Source organism: Mesoplodon bidens (assembly GCF_964165515.1).
Source record: "Mesoplodon bidens genome assembly, chromosome: 20".
Classification (NCBI taxonomy): Eukaryota; Metazoa; Chordata; class Mammalia; order Artiodactyla; family Ziphiidae; genus Mesoplodon; species Mesoplodon bidens.
Window position 1 is genome coordinate 18,101,743 of NC_138181.1, and position 22,394 is coordinate 18,124,136.

Below are 22,394 nucleotides of genomic sequence, written 5' to 3' on the forward strand. Positions count from 1 at the left end.
CTTCCCTTGCTCCAAACCCCTGGTATCTCTATTCTGTTTTCTGTCTCTATGAATGTGACTATTCTAGGTACCTTATACAACATCTGTCCTTTTATGCCTGGCATATTTCACTTAGCATAGCACTTTTAGAATTCGTGCATGCTGTGGTAGGTGTCAGAATTGCAATCCTTTTTAAGGCTGAATGCTGTTCCCTAATATTTATATACCACACTTTGTTTCTTTATTCATCCTTCAGTGGACTCCTAGGTTTTTTCCATCTCTTGTCTATTGTGAATAATGATGCTATGAATATTGGTCTACAAGTCCCTGTTTTCAGTTGTTTTGGGACTATACCTAGAAGTGGAACTGCTGGGTCATATGGCAATTTATTATTTTAATTAATTAATTTATTTATTTAAAAGAAGATGTTGGGGTAGGAGTTTAGTAATTTATTTATTTATTTTTGCTGTGTTGGGTCTTCGTTTCTGTGTGAGGGCTTTCTCTAGTCATGGCAAGTGGGGGCCATTCTTCATCGCGGTGTGTGGGCCTCTGACTAGCGCTGCCTCTCTTGTTGCGGAGCACAGGCTCCAGACGCGCAGGCTCAGTAGTTGTGGCTCATGGGCCCAGTTGCTCCGCGGCATATGGGATCCTCCCAGACCAGGGCTCAAACCCGTGTCCCCCGCATTAGCAGGCAGATTCTCAACCACTGCGCCACCAGGGAAGCCCGGCAATTTATATTTAACTTTTTTTTTTGAAGTTTTATACCTTTTATTTATTTTTTTATTGAGGTATAGTTGATATACAATATTATGTAAGTTTCAGATGTACAACATAGTGATTCACACCTTTTAAAGGTTTTACTTCATTTAGAGTTATTATAAAACATTGGCTATATTTCCTGTGCTGTCCAATATATTTTTGTAGCTTATTTATTTTATATGTAATAGTTTGTACCTCTTAATCCCCCGTGTTTAACTTTTAAAGGAACTGCCATAAACGTTTTTTTTTTTTGGCCACGCCTTGTGGCATGCAGGATCTTAGTTCCCAGCCAGGGATCGAACCTGAGCCCCCTGCAGTGGAAGCATGGAGTCCTAACCACTGGACCACCAGGGGATTCCCTGCCATAAACTTTTCTAGCCATACATTTTTTTTTTAATTTTAGCATATTCATTCATTTATTGAGCAAATAATGAGTGGCCACCATATACTAGGCACTGTGCCAAAGCAGCTCTCTCCTTGCCTTCTTTGCAGAAAGAAATTTACGAACCTTGCGTGCCAAGTGAACATTCTCCATAGAGTAGAATAAGGGTTGTGTACATACGGAACGCAGACGGACACAGGGGAAGGTGTGCCTGTCTTTAGAGACACTCAATCCCAGGGCTCTTATGGACAGTCTGATTCCCTGCTCCGGGGTGTTCAGGGTCAGAGGCCCTAGTTACGACTGAAAGGAGACTCCAGATCCTCAGTACTGACTCCGGTTTCATTGCAGGGTCATAAAGGAAAAGCGGGATGCCTACGTGAGCCGCCTAAACACCATCTATCAGAATAATCTAATCAAGGTGAGCACGCCAGGTTTTGAACTTTGAGAAGAAGCTGTTCTCTGCTGAAGAACCAAATCTGGCCAGACATAGCCTTTACATTTATCTCTTGTTTCTTTTCTTTTCTTTTGTGATTAATGGTTTTGATATTGACCTGTAAGAATGTAAGTCGGACTCGGTAGGCCAGTCTCATTTCTATTTCTACAGAAAGTGGGACGTATGTGCCTAAGTCGGCGAATCAGGTCTCACCTGATGCCTGCCTGCACCTGTCTGACCCTCCACTTAGTTCCAGAACCCAAGCACATAAGAGCCTGGTTATGTAACAATGTGCCAGTTGATGGATTAAAATCAGGACCATTATCTGGCTGGAAACCTGCCATAGTTCGTCTGCTCAGAACACCCTCGTCCTTGGTGGCTAAATCTACTCAGGACACCATGTTGTGGTTCAGAAGGACGTTTTCAGGAAAATTGGGCAAAGGTGTGTTTGCCTTCAGCAAATGTATGTTGTCCTTTGCTGTGCTGAGGCTTTTCCCACCCTCATGCTTTGATGTCATTCCTCTTCCACTGGACTGTACTGAAGCACCATCCAACTCTCCTTTTTCTTTTTTATTTATTTATTTTTAATTAATTTATTTATTCTTGGCTTCGCCATGCGGCTTGTGGGATCTTAGTTCCCCAGCCAGGGATTGAACCCATACCCTCGGCAGTGAAAGGGCGGAGTCCTAACCACTGGACCGCCAGGGAAGTCCCAACTCTCCCTTTTCTTGACAGTGTGACTCCCAGCACCCTTAATTGGTCTTTGTAGTCTCACTCTGCAATTTCTGAGACATCAACATAGCTTAGGTTATACTAGATTAGTATATTTGGGATGGTATTTGGGCCACTGTAATCTCATTAGCACATGTTTATAAACCACTTTTTAGGGTGAGTTACTTGTACAGATGGCTAACCTCATAATTTTTATATTAATTCTTATCATTCATTGGGTTTATTTTCTTGGAGGGTGATATTTTCTGACCTTAACCCCCAAATTCAAGGGGAAAGTGTTTGGTCTTCAGACCCCTGTGCACTGAGTTCAAGAGATTTTAAGGTGGCTAGACATGAATATGAGATGCCATTTGCTATACTACAGCACCCAAGTAAAAAAAAAAATTTTTTAATGGAGCTAGCTTAAAGTACTTTTGCAAAAGAGATAGGAAAATTACTCAGGAAATAGCATTTTTTAATACTCAAAAATCTTGGTGTGTAGCAGAATTTACCATGACCTTATGGGAAAGGAATCACAGGCGATCCAGAAATTCAGAATAGGAAACTTTCTGTGAAATATCCTAGGAAATGAAAATAAAAATTTCATCAGTTTCTTCCCCAAGCGATTACCCATATTATTGCCACTCGACTCAGTCTCCTTTTTGTCTAGCACCCGGTAGGAAATCATTACCTCCTGAAGGAAAGTTTTTCAGGAGCCTCGTGGCTTTTGGTATCAATCTTGATTCACCTTGCTTAAGCAGGGCACCTGCAGAACAGGCCTGGAGGGCTGATTCGAAAGGAGGAAATAGCTCAATTCAGAACCAGGTATGTTCCAAAATGTTGAAACGCTCCATTCTGTGATCGCGCTTACAGGATTCCATTATCCTTGTGAGTTGCCCACATTTCTTGCCAGTATGTGTATCCTGGCAAGCAGAAGCTTGCTGGCAGTCCAAACTCAGGCCTGGTCACAGAGGCTGCCGGGAAGAGCAAATCAAGTCTGAATTCTCAGCACCTCTAGTGTAGAGCTTCATGGTCATGTAATTTTGTGGTATTCTTCCCCCACTTCGTTTGAGATACAGAAACATTGCTTTTCCCTCCCTTGGCTAGAGTATTTCCCTTTGGCCTCAGCTCTCTGAACCTTAATCCTTTTGTTTTTCTCAGCCTTCTTCTTTCTTTCCTCCAGACATGTCATTCTTCAGTGTGTTTTCATTCTAAGTGAGGAAGGCTTTCTCCTTCAACTCTTGGGGACAAAGATGTAATCTCCTTCCTTGTGGGAATGACTTGCATATATTTTTTTTAGTGTCTGGGTTTTGGCCCAAGATAGTCCCTTTATTTTTTCTTACTGCATACTTCTAGCATCAAATGGCAACCCCCAACCTAAGTATCAATTAACAGTCAGAAGTTCTGCAGAAACTCGAACACTGGAGAGTTGTCTTAGCATCAGCAAACCATAAATCAGAATCCTCAGTAGAGAATGGAAGGATGTAAGAAGATGCAGCAAGTTTTGTTTTGTTTTTTGGTTTTTTTGGTTGTTTTTTATTTTTTGGGTATTTTTTGACCGTACCACACGGTTTGCAGGATCTTCGTTCCCCGACCAGTCCTAACCACTGGACAGGGAATTCCCTTGCTTTATTTTTTAATCTTTTTCTTCTTTTTATTTTTATTTTTATTTTATCAAAGTATAATTGAATTACAATGTTGTGTTAGTTTCTGCTGTTCAGCAAAGTGACTCAGTTATACATATATATTTTTTTCATGTTCTTTTCCATTATGTTTATCATACGATATTGAATATAGTTCTCTGTGCTCTACAGTAGGACCTTGTTGTTTATCCATCCTATATATAATAGTTTGCATCTGCTAATCCCAAACTCGCAGTACTTCCTTTCCCCACCCCTTTGTTTTTTAAGCTAATGTTACCATGCTTCCTTCTCCAGTCCCACATAGAAATCATCCACGGCCGTGCAGTATTCACGTCTGATGCCCAGCCTACAGTGGAGGTCAATGGGGAAAAGTACACTGCCCCTCACATCCTGATTGCCACAGGTGGCGTGCCCTCGCTTCCTCCAGAGAGCCAGATCCCTGGTGAGTCTTCCAAAGGCATATGCTTGTTAACAATAGTCAGAAAGAATTTACCATTGTTTTCCACCTTACAAGCCATGCCAGGGGATCTGCCCTGTACCAGTTCTTTGTCTTGGACACGTGAGGGAAGGTCTCTGCGGAACCTAAATGTAATTGGCCTAAGTGGTACCTAGTGACGGGGCAAAGGAAGATATTTCATCCAGCTCCAGGCTCAGACATACTACAGTAACACAGGGGGAAGAATCAGCAAAAGCCCCATCCTTCCCTTCTCGGCACAGTAGAGATTGTTTCCAGCCTCAGTTTGTCATGAGATATTTACTGTTTTGTTTAAGAGAGAGAAATCTTGTAGAGATGTAACTTCATCAGCTAATGAAGCCTTCTTATATGCATATTTTTCTCTCATATAAAGAATTAGAAAAATAAAGCAGTAAGGAATCTCCGAGACAGTCTTGTCTACCTTTGTATACACAGGGATGAGTCATAACATACTGCCTTTTTCTCTCATAGGAAACATTGTCCATACCTTTTCCCCCAACTAGATTATAAGGTCTTTGTGGATGGTGATCATAGTTTATACAACTTCTTCTTAAGATCCATGACCATGGATTGCCTTCTTACGACCCATAACCAACCTGAATTTATATGGAAAATTTTGAGTGTTTATGCATTTATGTATTTTTTTCTCTCTGGAGAGAGGATCGATAAAATTTCACCAGCTTTTAAAAGGGTTCATGACTCCCCAAAAGCTAAAGAACAACTACTGTAAAAAATATGAAGATACTGTTGTCAAGTAACTTAAAATTTAGTTGGTAAGATTGGATATACACATCTTTTTTTTTTTGTGGTATGCAGGCCTCTCACTGTTGTGGCCTCTCCCGTTGCGGAGCACAGGTTCCAGACGCGCAGGCTCCGCGGCCATGGCTCACAGGCCCAGCCACTCCGTGGCACGTGGGATATTCCCAGACCGGGGCACGAACCCGTGTCCCCTGCATCGGCAGGCGGACTCTCAACCACTGCGCCACCAGGGAAGCCCTGGATATACATATCTTGATAGGGAACAACCTCCAAGACTGATTGTTTAGTGAAAGAAAGCAAGGTGTGGAACAATGTGTATAATATGCTACAGTTTATGTCTTTTTAAAAAGACAGGGAGACTGTACAAATGCACTAGGATATCTGGAAGGACACTCAAAACCCTGCAGTGCCAACCGCCTCCAAGGAGAGGACCAGAGCTCTGGGTTGGGAAAGAGACCTGCTTTTCACTAGATGCTCTGTGGTGCTTTTTGAATTTTTTAAGATACACATTTATTCATTGAAAACATGTAATAAAAACAAATGCAAAGGGCTTCCCTGGTGGCGCAGTGGTTGAGAGTCCGCCTGCCGATGCAGGGGGCACGGGTTCGTGCCCCGGTCTGGGAAGATCCCACATGCCGCGGAGCGGCTGAGCCTGTGAGCCATGGCCGCTGGGCCTGCGCGTCCGGAGCCTGTGCTCCACAACGGGAGAGGCCACAACAGTGAGAGGCCCGCGTACAGAAAAAATAATAATAATAAAAAAAAAAAATGCAAAGAAATAAAAGGTAAGTGTTCCAAGGTGATTGCCAGACAGTGAGGGTCGGGGTCCTCAGAGGTGGGACGGATTACCATGAGTTGGCATGGACCAAAAAGACTTCCTGGGAAAAGGGCTTACACATTGAGCACTATGTGCCGAAGAAGTGAAAGACCAGAAGAACCAGTGGGTAATAAATAGGTCTTTAAAGGACATTCAGTCAATTAAACCAGTTTTTCTAGCAGTGAAATCTGGAAGCAAATACATTGAACTGAAACTGGAAGAAGGTTAGGGCCAAGTTGTGGACATTTATGAAGTCAAATTAAGGAATCTCTGTCATTCACAAAAACCAGTTATTAGTAGCTTATAAATGGGGTAGTGACAAGACCTAAGTGATAATTTTAGAAAACTAATCTGACAGTGATTTACAGAGGCAGAAGGCCAGTTAGCAAGTTGTTGCAATAGAATGTACGGGAGGTGGTAATAGGTTCTGAGCTACAGTGTTAGCGTCTGAAATGTGGTGGAAATACTCAGTTCAGCTCTGCAGACAGTTACTAAGCCGCTGCTATGTGCCAGGCTCTAGGAGGAGGAGACAGACATAAGAGACACAGAAGGATGAATCGACTAGTGTATTTCATTGACTCCAAGACACATTAAAAAAAAAATACTCAACACCTCTGAAATCAGGATGGGTCCTTAATCATTGTGCATTGAATTTGGCGAAATGCAGTATTTTAAATAACTGATGAGATGGCCGTTGTTGAGAGAAGGAATTACAGATTGATAACTCAAGACTTTGGATTATTGATGGAAGGTAGTCTTTTCATCTGAAGTGGTAAACAAGAGAGGGATATGGTTTGGGAAATAAAGTTAAGATTCTATTTTGAGGGCTTCCCTGGTGGTGCAGTGGTTGGGAGTCCGCCTGCCGATGCAGGGTACGTGGGTTCATGCCCCGGTCCGGGAAGATCCCACATGCTGCGGAGCGGCTGGGCCTGTGAGCCATGGCCGCTGAGCCTGCGTGTCCAGAGCCCGTGCTCCACATCGGGAGAGGCCACAACAGTGAGAGGCCTGCCTACCGCAAAAAAAAAAAAAAAAAAAAAAAAAAAAAGATTCTACTTTGAAAATACTGACTTTGAAATAAAGTTAAATGGTATAGAAAGACAGTTAGAAATATGGAACTAGAACCTGGGGAGAAGGTCAAAACTGGAACTACACATTTGGAAGTCTCCCACAATGAAGGGAGAGTTGGTTAAAACCTTTGAAGGAAAAAAGCAGAGAGAAGAGAACCAAGGCTGAGCCCATGTGGGGGCGGGAGAATGAAGCCGAGCCAGCAAGGAGTCTATTCATGAGAGCTGAGGAGATCTTTTTTTTTTTTTTTTAATTAATTAATTAATTAATTAGTCTGCCATTGGGTCTTAGTTGAGGCATGTGGGATCTTAGTTCCCCGACCAGGGATCGAACCCGAGTCCCATGCATTGGAAGGTGGATTATTAACCACTGGACCACCAGGGAAGTCCCAAGCTGAGGAGATCTTAATTCCTCAAAGAAATTTAATAGTCACTTAGTCATCAGTACTCTTATTTCTACAGAGGAAATAAAAATGTTGACTCAGGGAAGATTTGACGGGCAGCTTCCCAAGTGGAGACTTAACAGAACTTGTCAAAACAGAGAGTGTGATGGCTGAGAAAGTGTTTGGTTCGTACATAAAATGTTGTGATTATTTTACAAGAGAAAACTCCATCTGTGTGACCTATATTGCATTTTCCTGCATAGGTGCCAGCCTAGGAATAACCAGTGATGGTTTTTTTCAGCTGGAAGAGTTGCCTAGGTAAGCTTCTTTTCTTCCTGACCCCCATGTTCATTCTCCCTCAGTTTCTCCCCACACTTCCACCTCCTCTTCCCAACTATTAAATGTAGGAATTTCCAGAATTCTGTTCTACCGCTTCTCTTTTTATGACCTTGGGTATCTCATCCATGAGTAGCCCGCAGTAAATGACTCAAATCTTTCACGCTTTTGGTCAGAAGCCATTGTAAACTTTTTAGGACCAGAATCAAATGCAGGGTGGTTTTGAGAATAAACACTGAAGTCCTAAAACGGTTTTCTTTCTTCAACTTGATAGAGCCTCAGTTGATAATGTGTCTAAAGTGATTCTGGTCTTCAAAGCAGCTAGTACAGAGGCATCTGGATAAATGAAGGTTCTGCTAGTCTCACAAAAGTAGGTTTTTCTGAAATTGGCCTTTATACATGTTTGTCCTAATAACCTCAGTAGACTTCTGTCATGGATTTAGATAATACAGAGAGAAAAAACATAATGAGGAGGGTTGTTTCTCTAACTTGAAGAAGCTGCCAATTGCAGGCTTCCTTGATTAGAGGGGTCCTCCCTTCACTCATGATATGTGATAGGGCACCTGGGAACTGGAGGAGGGACCCTGTTAGCCCAGAGTTTGGCCTTTATTTCCTTCTGAGTAGCACTCACCCTGGAGTCATTATTGCTCAACTCTGCTGCTTTCTCAGCGGGCGCTGCCAGTGCAGTGGGAGGTCTTAATCCCGCGCTTTTCCATGAAGGCCTTTCTGGAGGGTGACTAATAATCCCTGCTTGTTCCTTTACCTTAATTCACCTGGAACCACAGGTGGTTCATCAGGGACAAGAGGGCGTCTTGGCAGTTCCATAGCTGCTGTGAAAATGTCCTGTTACAACATTCAGACCAGGTCATCTTCTGACTCTGAGAAAAGCAAACAGGCGTTTTAGATTTGCTGTCTGTGGGGCAGGGCAGCGTGTTAGAGAGCAGCCTTTCTTTCCTCATGATCTGTTTGGTTTTAGGTGTGAAGGATATGAGACATGTGAGAATATATGCAGAAATGTGGTCATGACTCATCGTGTTTAAATGATACAATTCAATCTGGACTCAAAGAAGCTTCATTCTAGATATCTGTCCATTATCTATTTTTAAGCCATTTATTAAACTTGTGCTGGTAGTGCTACAAGTTGAAGAAATGAATGTATGCGTGTTATAAACAAGATTCTGGGAACATAGGAAAATGAATTAACAATTGGTATATGATTTTTGTCTTCTTTTTTTAAGACTCCTTTATCATTGTTATGTTGGTAAGTAAGTAAATAATCAAAGAAGGAACAAATTTATAGGTGAGGTAATATGTGCTCTGGGCTGTATGATCCAGCTTTTACCCTCATTGGGCTTACGGTTGAGGGGAGGCTGGAGCATGGAGTCTGTGGAACATTGTGGGACAAGAGGTTCTGACGGCCGTAATGAGGGAAAGAGAAGTGTTCTGGGGCCTCAGCAGAATATAAGATTGTTTCTCGGTGGTGGAGGGCTCCCAGGTGTGGCTGCCAAAGTGTCTATGTCCTCAGGATGAGCCACAGCCTCCCCCGTCCTCTCCTGGAGACTCTCCAAGACCAACAGGCGTTGAGGGTAAGAAGGAGAATATGGAGATTGTGCTTGGTTCACAGTTTTTACCTAACTTACTGAGTTTTTCATATACTGAAGACTGGTGTTTTAAATCAAGACTCCAGGGGCTTCCCTGGGGCGCAGTGGTTAAGAATCCGCCTGCCAATGCAGGGGACACGGGTTGGAGCCCTGGTCCGGGAAGATCCCACATGCTGCGGAGCAGCTAAGCCCGTGCGCCACAACTACTGAGCCTGCGCTCTAGAGCCCATGAGCCGCAACTACTGAAGCCCATGCGCCTACAGCCTGTGCTCCGCAACAAGAGAAGCCACCGTAATGAGAAGCCCGTGCACTTCAACGAAGAGTAGCCCCCACTCGCCACAACTAAAGAAAGCCTGCGCGCAGCAACAAAGACTCAACACAGCCAAAATAAATAAATTAATTAATTAAAAAAAAAATTAAGACTCCAAAAGCCTGGATGTCAGCTCCCCAGCCTGAGCTTCAGCTTGTTAAGACCATGCCACCGTGTCTTCATTCCTCTGGCAGTCTCCGTATCACAATGCAGAGCTTGGGAATGAAGCCAACATGAAGTGCAAAGCTGAGCATCTTTAAGGGACCAGGTCCTGACGCATCATTGGAACACTTAGATGCAGCCATACCTGAAGTCAGCACTTCTTGGTTACATGAATCAATAAATTCCTTTTTTTTTTTAAACCAAAAAGAAAAAAAAGGATTGTTTCCAGTGGTTACTTTAGTGGTACGAGGTGGACTAGAGGGGCCTGTGGAAGCTGAGGGGGAAACACTGAGCTCCTTGCAGATTTTTGTCTCCTCTCTGAAGAAGCCAAGACGTTTCACACGTGTTTCTCATATATCCATTCTGCTGGGAATACTTCTGCCAACCCTTGCCAGAGCTATTCATCTTTCAGGAATCTGGAGTGTTTCTGAGCCCTCTCCCCTGCAGGAACTAAGTGTTGCCCTCTGAGCTTTAACAGACCCCTGGACATGTTTCCCGTCAGGAATTCCTCAAGGATAGGGATCACTACCCATTGTGTCCAGCGCGATGCTTAACAGAAGTAGGACTTACATAAGAAATGTTTGGGGAAGAGAGAGAAGATAGAGAGAGGAAAGAAGAAAGTAAGGAGCGAAGACCCAAAGAAAGGAAAAGCAGTCAACATATAATAGGAAAGAGGATGGTAGAGATGGAAGAAGAGCTATTTCCTAGTTTCCAAACTAGACATTTCTCTTTTTATACACTGGGCTGTAGGATAAGAGCATCCTTACCTGTAATATATAGCCATTCAGGTTCATACCTCATCCTCCATCCAGACCATAGCCCTCTGAAGGCAGGGAGTCACAACATAGGTACCTTACTTGTAGAAGGTACTAAAGAAAGTTTTCCTTTCTTCTTCCCTGATTGCTTTCTTCTTACCCAAGCATTGCACCAGTGGTAGGAGCGTGTTTGAAGCTTTAGAGAACTCCAGCCCTGAAAGGGATAGCTCCAGCTGAAGGGCACTTATTCTGTATGCTGCAGCAATTACTCTAGGGCTGGGTTCAGCTTCTCCACCATGGAGTCAGACCTTCACCCAAACATTTATCTACTGTTTAAGATGTTGTTTTAGACCAGAATTTATTCAGGGCATCTAGTTTCATTGCAGATCTATGCTACAAGTTAAAATGGCTTGCTTAAATTGGCCTTTCATTATATTGCAAAGATTGATAGAATTTAGCAATGATCAAGGGAAAATACTGAGCCAGAGGAGAATAACGGTGGTGAGGATTGTGATGCCAAAGAAAGGAACAGAAGAGATATTTGAAGCAATAATGACTGTCACTTTCCCCAAGATTAATGTCAGACACCAAACCACAGATCCAGGAAGGTCAGAGAACACTAAATAGGATAAATGTCAAAAAACTATACCTAGGCATATAATTTTCAAACTTTAGAAAATCAAAGAAAAAATTCTGGAAGAAACCAGAAGGATGAAACACACCTGACCTATAAGGGGAACAAAGATGAGAATTACAACAACTCTTCAGAAACTATGCAAACGAGAGAGTGGAATATTTAAAGTGTTGAGAGGAAAAAACCCACCATCATAGAACTCTTTACTCTGCAAAATTATCCATCAAAAGTGGCGAAGAGGGCTTCCCTGGTGGCGCAGTGGTTGAGAGTCCGCCTGCCGGTGCAGGGGACACGGGTTCGTGCCCTGGTCCAGGAAGATCCCACATGCCGTGGAGCGGCTGGGCCCGTGAGCCATGGCCGCTGAGCCTGCATGTCCGGAGCCTGTGCTCCGCAACGGGAGAGGCCACAACAGTGAGAGGCCCGCGTACCGCAAAAAAAAAAAAAAAAAAAAAAAAAAAAAGTGGCGGAGAAAGACTCTCTCGGATAAGCAAAAAAAAAAAATTGTGGTGCCAATTTTAGTTTTAGGTGTGAAGATCTCTGCATAAGGAATCATCTCTAGCTTCAAAGGGTTTTTATTTCCTCTCTGAGGAAATGAAGCTAAGGAATTTTTAAAACACCTAAAAATATATTTCCATTCTACAGAAGGATATTTTCTACTTAAAATTACTATGTTATCCTGGATTGGACCTTGAGACAGAAGAAGGAAATGAATGGAAAGACAGGTGAAATCTGAATAAAGTCTGAAGTTTAGTCAACAGTAATGTACCAGTGTCAGTTCTGACAACTGTACCATGGTTTATAAGATGTTAACTTTATTTTTTTTAATTGAAGTGTAGTTGATTTACAATGTTGTGTTAATTTCTGCTGTACAGCAAAGTGACTCAGTTATATATATATACACATTATTTTTTGTATCTTTTCTATTATGGTTTATCCCAGGACATTGAATATAGTTCCCTGTGCTATACAGTAGGACCTTGTCCATCCATTCTACATCTACTAACCCCAAACTCCCAGTCTATCCCTTCCCAAACCCCTCCACCTTGGCAACCACAAGTCTGTTCTCTATGTGAGTCTGTTTCTGCTTCATAGATAAGTTCATTTGTGTCGTATTTTAGATTCCACATGTAAGTGATACCATATGGTATTTGTCTTTCTCTTTCTGACTTACTTCACTTAGTATAATCTCTAGTTGCATCCATGTTGCTACCAATGACGTTATTTCGTTCTTTTTTATGACTGAGTAGTATTCCATTGTATATATGTACCATGTCTTCTTTATCCATTCGTCTGTTGATGGACATTTAGGTTGTTTTCATGTCTTGGCTATTGCAAATAGTGCTGCTATAAATGTAAGATGTTAACTTTAGGAAAAACTGGGCAGGGGGTATACTATCTGTACTATCTTTTAAACTTTTCTGTAAATCTAAAATTATTCTAAAATAAGTTTATTTAACCATCTTAACCCTCTACTCTCATGGTAGCCGCAGTGTCATCGTTGGTGCTGGTTACATTGCTGTGGAACTAGCTGGGATCCTTTCCGCCCTGGGTTCTAAGACATCACTAATGATACGGCATGATAAGGTAAATTCTATCCTTTTCCTTGATATTAATCTTTTTAAAAATCTATAGGGAGAATTTTCTCTTATGTTGTCATTAAATACTAGGGTGCAAAGCATGTGGAGCTGGTTGGTCTGTTCCACATGGAACTGCTTTGAAGGCATCTGAATAAGGGCTTACATCCTTCCCAGCCATCAACTGCTAGTTGATGATACTGATTTAGATTTGATCAGACTGGCTGGTGTTTCCATCATGAAGTGGTACGTAGCATGCCTTAATAAAACATGCATCCTTAAATATAAATATTAGTTAAATTGAGCAAACTGTCAGCTTAATTTCTTATTCTGAAAATCAATTTCATATGATCAGATAGTGTTGGATTATTAACACTCAGTCAAAAAATTTACTCAATTCTTTGCATTAAAAGGAAACGTATCAAAAATATTTGCACACCTATGTTCATCGCAACGTTATTCACAATAGCCAGGAGGCGGAAGCAACCTGTGTCCACTGATGAATGGATAAACAGAATGAGGAATATCCATACCGTGGGATGTTATTCAGCTCTAAAAAGGAGGGACATTCTGACACATGCTGCAACATGGATGAACCTTGGGGATATTATGCTAAATGAAATAAGCTAATTACAAAAAGACAAAAACTATATGATTCCACATATATGAGGTACTAGAGTAGTCACACTCATAGAAACAAAAAGTAGAAATGGGGTTGCCAGAGACGGGGGGTAAAGGGAATGGGGAGTTATCGTTTAATGGATACAGAGTCTCAGGTTTTTTTGTTTTTTTATTGAAGTATAGTTGATTTACAATACTGTGTTTCAGGTGGACAGCATACCTATTCAGTTATATATGTATATATTATTCTTCAGATTCTTTTCCCTTATAGGTTATCACAAAATATTGAGCGTAGTTCCCTGTGCTGTACAGTAGGTCCTTGCTGTTTTATATATAGTGGTATGTATCTGTTAATCCCAAACTCCTAATTTATCCCTCCCCACCACCCCCAGAGTCTCAGTTTTGCAAGAGGGAAAAGTTCTGGTTGCACAACAATGTAAATACACTTAACACCATGGAACTTCGTACTTAGAAATGGTTACGTTGGTAAATTTTTTTTTAATTAATTAATTTTATTTTTGGCTGCGTTGGGTCTTCATTGCTACGTGCGGGCTTTCTCTAGTTGCAGCGAGCAGGGGCTACCCTTCGTTGTGGTATGCGGGCTTCTCATTATGGTGGCTTCTCTTGTTGTAGAGCACAGGCTCTAGGCGCGTGGGCTTCAGTAGCTGTGGCGCTCAGTTGCTCCGCGGCATGTGGTATCTTCCCGGACCAGGGCTCGAACCCCTGTCCCCTGTACTGGCAGGCGGATTCTTAACCACTGCACCACCAGGGAAGCCCTAAGTTGGTAAATTTAATGGTATGTGTTTTTCACCACAATAAAAAATAATAATAAAAAGAAGCTTATAGATCATCTCATCTACTGGAACCTCATTTTGTAGATGAAGAAATTAAGGCCAAGTGAGGTTTCATGACTGCTAATTAATATCATAACTGAGAGTCAACGAAATTCTGACAAAGCCCAGGCCAATATTCTTTCTGCTAAAATGCAGCCTCCGTGTTTCTCAGTACTTGATTAAGTGTTGCTTTATGTGTTTTGTTGATTAATCGTGACTGAGCACCACTAGGTCGTGGCACAGTATTGGAGCTTTCAGAGACACCGTGTGGGGCAATAACAAGAGTGTTGGCCTAAGAATCTGGTCCCTAAGAATCTGGCCTTCCCCAACAAGTGTGTGACTTGGGCAAGTCATTTAATACCTTTGGAACATTTATCAGATCCCTGACAACTCAAATGCAATGACTCAAATTCCTGAGTACTTGAGCAAATAGGGGGGCAGATGAGGGAAACCGATAATCCTGGTCAGTGTGGACTCTAGAGGATTTTCTCTTTGGCTTTTAGGCTTATCCTAAAATTAACCCCCAGGAGATTTTTGTCCTGAAGAATGTTTTTCATATGTCAGTATTATTTTGCATTGCTGGAATATGTCCAGCAAATTAGATGGCAGGAGAAAGGCAGAGGTATAGGTAGCCTGAATCTAATATATAAATAAGTAAATAAATCACATCAGTTTAGCAGTGGAGTGGATAATTCTTGCATTTGGAAAATTGGCTTGTGGCAGAGAGCCACATGTATCTGGGCTTCCTGCCCTCCCCCACCCCCAGTGCATTCTCCATCTTCTCCCCTTCCTGGTATAACTCCATTCTAGAGCTACTCTATGAATAAACCACGACCTCCCACCTTTACCCCACCTGTGTGTTATCCCGAAGAAATCTCTAGAGAAAGAAGGAGAAAGTTTAAGTAAAGAAAAGTTGCGAGGGACTTCCCTGGTGGCACAGTGGTTAAGAATCCACCTGCCAGTGCAGGGGACAGAGGTTTGAGCCCTGGTCTGGGAAGGTCCCATGTGCCGCGGAGCAACTAAGCCCGTGTGCCACAACTACTGAGCCTGTGTTCTAGAGCCCGTGAACCACAACTACTGAGCCTGCGTGCCACAACTACTGAAGCCCGTGCGCCTGGAGCCCGTGCTCCACAACAAAGAGAAGCCACCACAATGAGAAGCCCTTGCACTGCAACAAAGAGTAGACCCCACTTGCCGCAACTAGAGAAAGCCCGCGCACAGCAAGGAAGACCCAACGCAGCCAAAAATAAATAAATAAATTTATTTTTAAAAAAAAGAAAAAAGTTGCTAGACAGTAACAACTTTTTTTTTTTTTCTTGCGGTGCGCGGGCCTCTCACTGTTGCGGAGCACAGGCTCCAGACGCGTAGGCTCAGTGGCCACGGCTCACAGGCCCAGCTGCTCCGCGGCATGTGGGATCTTCCCAGACCGGGGCACGAACCCGTGTCCCCTGCATCGGCAGGCGGACTCTCAACCACTGCGCTACCAGGGAAGCCCAACAACTATTATTTTAAAGACTAGTCTCTGGAAGGCAGTAATGGAAGCTATCATAGGAACATTGAAATCCAACTGAAAATAATATGAATGGGAATTTTGAAAAAAGAACCAAACCTGGCAGCAAAAACAAATTTTTAAATTAATTAATTAATTAATTTATTTATTGTTGTGGCATGCGGGCTCAGTAGTTGTGGCTTGCAGGCTCTAGAGTGCAGGCTCAGTAGTTGTGGCGCACGGGCTTAGTTGCTCCATGGCATGTGGCATCTTCTCAGACCAGGGCTCGAACCTGTGTCTCCTGCATTGGCAGGCGGCGTCTTAACCACTGCGCCACTAGGGAAGCCCAGCAAAAACGTTGTTATGCCGATTCTGTTTCTTATTTCAGTGATGTTATACGATAGAATTCGTGTGGCTACTAATGAACTCAAGTCTATCTGATTCTCATATTCATTGAACTTCATAAGGGCAGGCATTAGAATAGCTATTTCATCATCTTAAGTGACATTAACAAATGATAATGACACATCTCTAGGGGTCTTAAGTACTGATAACATTGCTTATTCACGTAAGTGCCGAATGCTTTTTAAGTCTGTGACGCTACGTTTTACAGGTTCATTAGGTATCTTAGGTTCTTTCCTTGTTACCGGTTTTACTTGTCTTTAATTGGGTCTTCTGTTTGAAAGAGGCCTAGATTCATTGCCGTCTGTGGTTAGTTTAGCTGACTGTTAAATCCACTGCACTGTGTCAATTCCGTGATCTCCCCTGTGCCGAATACCATCTTTGATCCTATGTTCCTTAAGTAGAATTAGGATGAACTTTCATCAGTAATGTGGTATAGGGAAAAATGTGGGGTTTCCATTCCTTTTCTAACAATCTGCCTTTTTTACCAAGTATCCTCTTCCTCTTCCATCACCCCTATCACCACCTCATCACAATCATCCTCCCCTTCGTCATTACCACTACCAGGTCCTCCACAAATACATTTTATGGCATGTTGTTCTACTCTTGTGATTGGTAAGGTTTGAGTATCACTCCACGTATATACTGAGCCCTCATAAAGCGATCTCATCAGACATGGTTTCTGTCTTGCAGAAGGAGTTTAACCCTCTCTAGCCTTACCCCCCACTTCTTTTCTTCAAATCCCTCCCGTTCAGTAGGAACTGGCCTACTTGCTGTTCCTCTGCCATGACCTGGTCGCATCTCTGTATATTTGTGCAGATTCCTCTACTTAAGGTGCTTTCCCTTCGCGAGTCATCAAGATCCAGTGCAGAACGCTACATTTTCCCTGAAATCTTCCCTGTTCTCTTTGACTGTAATTTTCTGTCTCTTCTAAACCTCCTTATCTGCACATTCTTCAAGTTAATTATCAGTCTGCCTTGTACGATAATATTTTGCATCTTGCACATAGTAGAGCTTAATAAATGTTTGTTGATGGAATGGATGAATAAGTGAATTTATAGTGTTGATCTCAGTTTAGCTTACAAGAGTTACTTGTCTTTCTCCTCCACTGGGAAGGGGACAGAGGTATCAATATGCATGTTTATATTCTCCTAGAACCTTTTAGAGTAAATGTCGCAAAATAGACACTCACTGCACATCTACTAATTTAAAATAGAGCTAGAGGCTAAGTGGACAATTGCTGTGAAAACGGTGAAGTATGAGAATATTGCTATAGCAGGAATGTTAAACATGTAAATGGCTTTTAAGCTTAACTGATCAATTTCCCTGAACTTCCCACCTCAACTTGGCATCTTGAACTCAATGAAGAAAAAATAAAGTGTCCCCATACGAATGGAGGGGAGACTAATGAGCCTTGGTTCTGAGAGTAGGAAGAAGTCATATCTCTTTAGTCCCTGTTTAGTGACAAGTGTAAACTGATCTGAGAGATGTGGGAAGAGAATGGCTTTCTACACCTTGTTCTCTTCTGTTCTCTGGTCCTTCCCAGGGTCTGTAGTTGTCTGCCCTGGTAGGCTGTCAGTGGTCAGTTCTTAATGGTCCTGGTGGTGCCTCTCAATGGTGTCCACGATTATGGGGTGGGAAGAAGTGCATAATGTCGTGGAGAGAAACTGATCAGAAGACTCAGACCAAGCTCAATTTGAATCCTGGCTCTAGAACTTTCTAAAAGTCACTCCACTTCTTAGGAGTCTCAGCTTCCTTATCTGAAAAAAAAAAAATAGGGATAACACCTTCTAACCCATAAGGTCATTGGAAGGATTTGAACATAGGTAAGTAGATGGACAGACAGACATTCTCTAGAACAACATCCAGGGACTTTCCTCCCGGTCTAGTGGTTAGCACTCTGAGCTACCACTGCAGGGGGCACGGGTTCATTCCCTGGTCGGGGGACTAAGATGCTGCTGCGGCATGGCCAAAAAAGGAAAAAAACATAGAACATCTAGCATTCCAGAAGAAAAACCACAGTGTTTTCAACTTTGTTGGGAACCTTAATTGGAATGGATCCCATTTTTACCAAATTTAGAACCCTAAAATATGTAGTTTGAAACCTTAAACAAATACTAAGACTAGTATTAAAAAAAAATCTCTAAGGCCATGTAGCTGACTTTTCTGCCTAGAATAGGAGATTTTGTTCAAGAATCTTCCCTTAAATTGTATCAGCAGGAAAGCTGGCCCTGGAATACTGAAAGGGGAAAGAGAATTTCTGGTCCCTATTCTTATGGAAAAGAGAAGAGCTTGGGAGGAGAGGAACATGGCAAAGACAGTAGAGGCGGGAAGGTTGCCTATGGATTTAACTCTAGAACAGGAGTGGGTGAAGTCAGGTGTAATGCAGACGTTGGTGGTGATGCTGGAAAACAGACTTACTAAAACTCCACTCACCAGAGAAAGACAAATATTATATGATATAACTTATATGTGGACTCTAAAAAAGTGATACAAATGAACTTAGTTACAAATCAGAAATAGACCCACAGACATAGAAAACAAACTTCTGGTTACCAAAGGGGATAGCAGGGTCGAGGGGTATAAATGAGGAGTTTGGGATTAACATATACACACTACTATATATATGAAATACATAAATAAGAAGGACCTACTGTATAGCACAGGGAACTATATTCATAATCTTATAATAATCTATAATGGAAAAAAATCTGACACAGAGTGTGTGTGTGTGTGTGTGTGTGTGTGTGTGTGTGTGTGTGTGTGTGTATGTATATAACTGAATCACTTTGCTGTATACCGGAAAGTAACACAACATTGTAAATTAACTATACTTTAATTTTTTTTTATAGCAGCTGATTTTATTTATTTATTTATTCTGGTTAAATCCTTTTTTTTTTAACATCTCTGTTGGAGTATAATTGCTTTACAATGGTGTGTTAATTTCTGCTTTATAACAAAGTGAATCAGCTATACATATACATATATCCCCATATCTCCTCCCTCTTGCGTCTCCCTCCCACCCTCCCTATCCCACTCCTCTAGGTGGTCACAAAGAACCTAGCTCATCTCCCTGTGCTACTGCGGCTGCTTCCCACTAGCTATCTATTTTACATTTGGTAGTGTATATATGTCCATGCCACTCTCTCACTTCGTCCCAGCTTACCCTTCCCCCTCCCCGTGTCCTCAAGTCCATTCTCTACGTCTGCGTCTTTATTGCTGTCCTGCCCCTAGGTTCTTCAGAACCATAATTTTTTAAAGATGATTAAAAAAAAAAAAACTCCACTCATAGTGCAGCCGTGAATGAAGAAGGACATAAGAGGGGGGTTGATACTGCAATTTCCCTCCCAGGTTTGTAGCATATGATGAAGTTTAATGAAGTTTTAATGAAGTTTTTTTAATGAAGTTTTATTCTTTCCCACCACCCATCCCTCTGCTGCCTATGTATACAGGTGCTCAGAAGTTTTGATTCAATAATCAGTTCCAACTGCACTGAGGAGCTGGAGAACGCTGGCATAGAGGTGCTGAAGTACTCGCAGGTATGACTGAGCCCAGGGCGAGCTTATGGCCCTTGGTTGTCTATCTGTTGTGAACCCCACTAGCTTTATAAACACAAACTACCTCTATCCCAGTCAGTTTCTTCTTTTCTAGAGTACTACCAAGTCTTTTCTTTATCCTCAGAAGCTGCATTTCAGGGCTTCCCTGGTGGCGCGGTGGTTGAGCGTCCGCCTGCCGATGCAGGGGACGTGGGTTCGTGCCCCGGTCTGGGAAGATCCCACATGCCGCGGAGCAGCCGGGCCTGTGAACCGTGGCCGCTGAGCCTGCGCGTCCGGAGCCTGTGCTCCGCAACGGGAGAGGCCACAACAGTGAGAGGCCTGTGTACCGCAAAAAAAAAAAAAAAAAAAAAAAAAAGAAGCTGCATTTCACATGAATGTTTTAATGAAATCCAAGGTATAAAAGATTAGAAACCTGGAAGTTGAATTCAGTTTAGTTAGAACTAAAACTACAGTTTTTGTGCTCAGAGGCCTCATTGAACATCCTTATTTTTCAGGTTTATATTTATTTTTGTTTATTTATTTATTTCAGGAAATATTATTATGGAATCTTTTTTTTTAAAGTCTTTATTGAATTTGTTACAATATCGCTTCTGTTTTATGTTTTGGCTTTTTGGCTGTGAGGTATGTGGGATCTTCGTTTCCCGACCAGGGATCAAACCCACACTCCCTGCACTGGAAGGTGAAGTCTTAACCACTGGACTGCCAGGGAAGTCCCATGGAATCTATTTTTGAAACCTTTGGGTTTTGTAGATGGAAACAATGACGAAGTTACTTTGTATTTTTTTATTCTCAGGGAATCTCCTACATATCAGATTTTTCCTGGAGCATTAGCCTTGTAAAAATGACTTTTTCCCCCAAAGCTTTGCCCTTTCAGCATAGGCCATCTCATAAGTAAAACAATAAATGTGAAGTTGCTTTGTAAATGCTGATGTACTGGCCTGGTGGTTAAGTACTAGAATCCCCTTGGGACTTTCACTAAACTATGTGCCCTTCACTCTCCTAACCACTTACCCTTCTCCCCCGAGTCCTGATTAAGAATGTCCAGGGAGGAGCAAGGATGGTGCAATTTTTTTTTTTTTGACGGTACGGGGGCCTCTCACTGCTGCGGCCCCTCCCACTGCGGAGCACAGGCTCCAGACGCGCAGGGCCAGCGGGCATGGCTCACGGGCCCAGCCACTCCGCAGCATGTGGGATCTTCCCAGACCGGGGCACGAACCCGTGTCCCCTGCATCAGCAGGCGGACTCCCAACCACTGCGCCACCAGGGAAGCCCAAGGATGGTGCAATTTTAAAAACTCTCTTAATGATGCTGCTACAGCCATTTCCTCCCCCGATTCCAGCTGCAAATCACTGTGCTTAGATTTGTGGTTTAAATTTTTATTACAGTTTTGAAGAAGTACGCTTTAAAATACTTCAGGTTTTGTTTTTTTTTTTTTTTTGCGGTACGCGGGCCTCTCACTGTTGTGGCCTCTCCCGTTGTGGAGCACAGGCTCCGGACGCGCAGGCTCAGCGGCCATGGCTCATGGGCCCAGCCGCTCAGCGGCATGTGGGATCCTCCCAGACCGGGGAACGAACCCGCGTCCCCTGCATCGGCAGGCAGACTCTCAACCACTGCGCCACCAGGGAAGCCCAAATACTTTGTTTTTAGGCTGAAGCATTAGGGTCTTGATGTGAGTTGACATTTCTGGCTGCTGGCTGATTTGGGGCCACCTAGGATATCATCTTGGTTCCAGAGAGTTCCAGTGTTGGTGGCCTTTGGGCAAAACTAAATGTGTCAGCATGTAAGACTCATATGTAGGATTCAGCGGAGAGATTTTAAATGTTAAGAATTCTAGTTTCCTCTTTATTTGCTTTCCTTCTTATCCCCACACCCCCCGTTAACAAACTGTATTTCCCAATAGGTCAAGGAAGTTAAAAAAACTTCTTCAGGCCTGGAACTCTGCATGGTTACTTCAATTCCTGGTAGGAAACCCACCTTGACCACCATTCCAGATGTTGACTGTCTACTCTGGGCCATTGGACGGGACCCAAACTCCAGGGGCCTGAATTTAAACAAACTGGTAAGCTGACCTAGTCTGCCTACGATGTTCTATTTTTTTCCCCCCAGTTTTATTGAGAAATAATTGACATACATCACTGCATAAGTTTAGGGCATACAGCACCATGGTTTGATTTACATACATTGTGAAATGATCACAAGAGGGTCAGCTAACATCCGTCTTCTCATGTAGATACAATAAAAGTAGAAAAGAAAAAAGGAAAAAATTTTCTCTGTGTGTTGAGAACTCTTAGGGTTTACTCTCTTAACAGCAGTGTTATCTGTAGTCACCATGTTGGACGTTATATCCCTGGTATTGTACTTATTTATATTGTAGCTGGAAGTTTGTACCTTTTGACCACTTTCCTTGCCTAAAACCTTCTGGAATCGGTCAGTAGTCCTGTGATTTCCCCTGATCCAACCCCAGACCCCCCAAAACTTGAGTGGGTTCTGTTGGATTCTTTTCTGTTTATTCCATGTGTCTAGTTTGTCATTAAATCCCATTGCTTCTGCCTTTGGAATGGAAATAAAGGGTTTTTTTCCCCTTTCTAGTGTCATCACCCTAGATCAGGTCATCGTCTCGCCATTTCCTGAGTAGCCTTCTCCCTACAGATTTCTTTTTTACTATGATACCTGTCTCTTTAAAGCCCTATAATTATTTCTTATTGTCTGCAGCTCTAA

The 22,394-nt window shown here is 42.5% G+C and overlaps 1 protein-coding gene across 1 annotated transcript in view; it reads left to right on the top strand.

Annotated features, from left to right (window-relative positions):
- The window catches only part of GSR (glutathione-disulfide reductase), a 44,580-nt gene that overhangs the window by 13,189 nt on the left and 8,997 nt on the right, over window positions 1-22,394 (top strand). Inside the window, exons 4-9 of the mRNA XM_081221212.1 lie at window positions 1,469-1,538; window positions 4,202-4,349; window positions 7,666-7,720; window positions 12,685-12,784; window positions 19,572-19,658; window positions 21,577-21,735. Of these exons, the coding sequence (XP_081077338.1) occupies window positions 1,469-1,538; window positions 4,202-4,349; window positions 7,666-7,720; window positions 12,685-12,784; window positions 19,572-19,658; window positions 21,577-21,735 (619 nt within the window). The remainder of the gene's footprint in view (window positions 1-1,468; window positions 1,539-4,201; window positions 4,350-7,665; window positions 7,721-12,684; window positions 12,785-19,571; window positions 19,659-21,576; window positions 21,736-22,394) is intronic.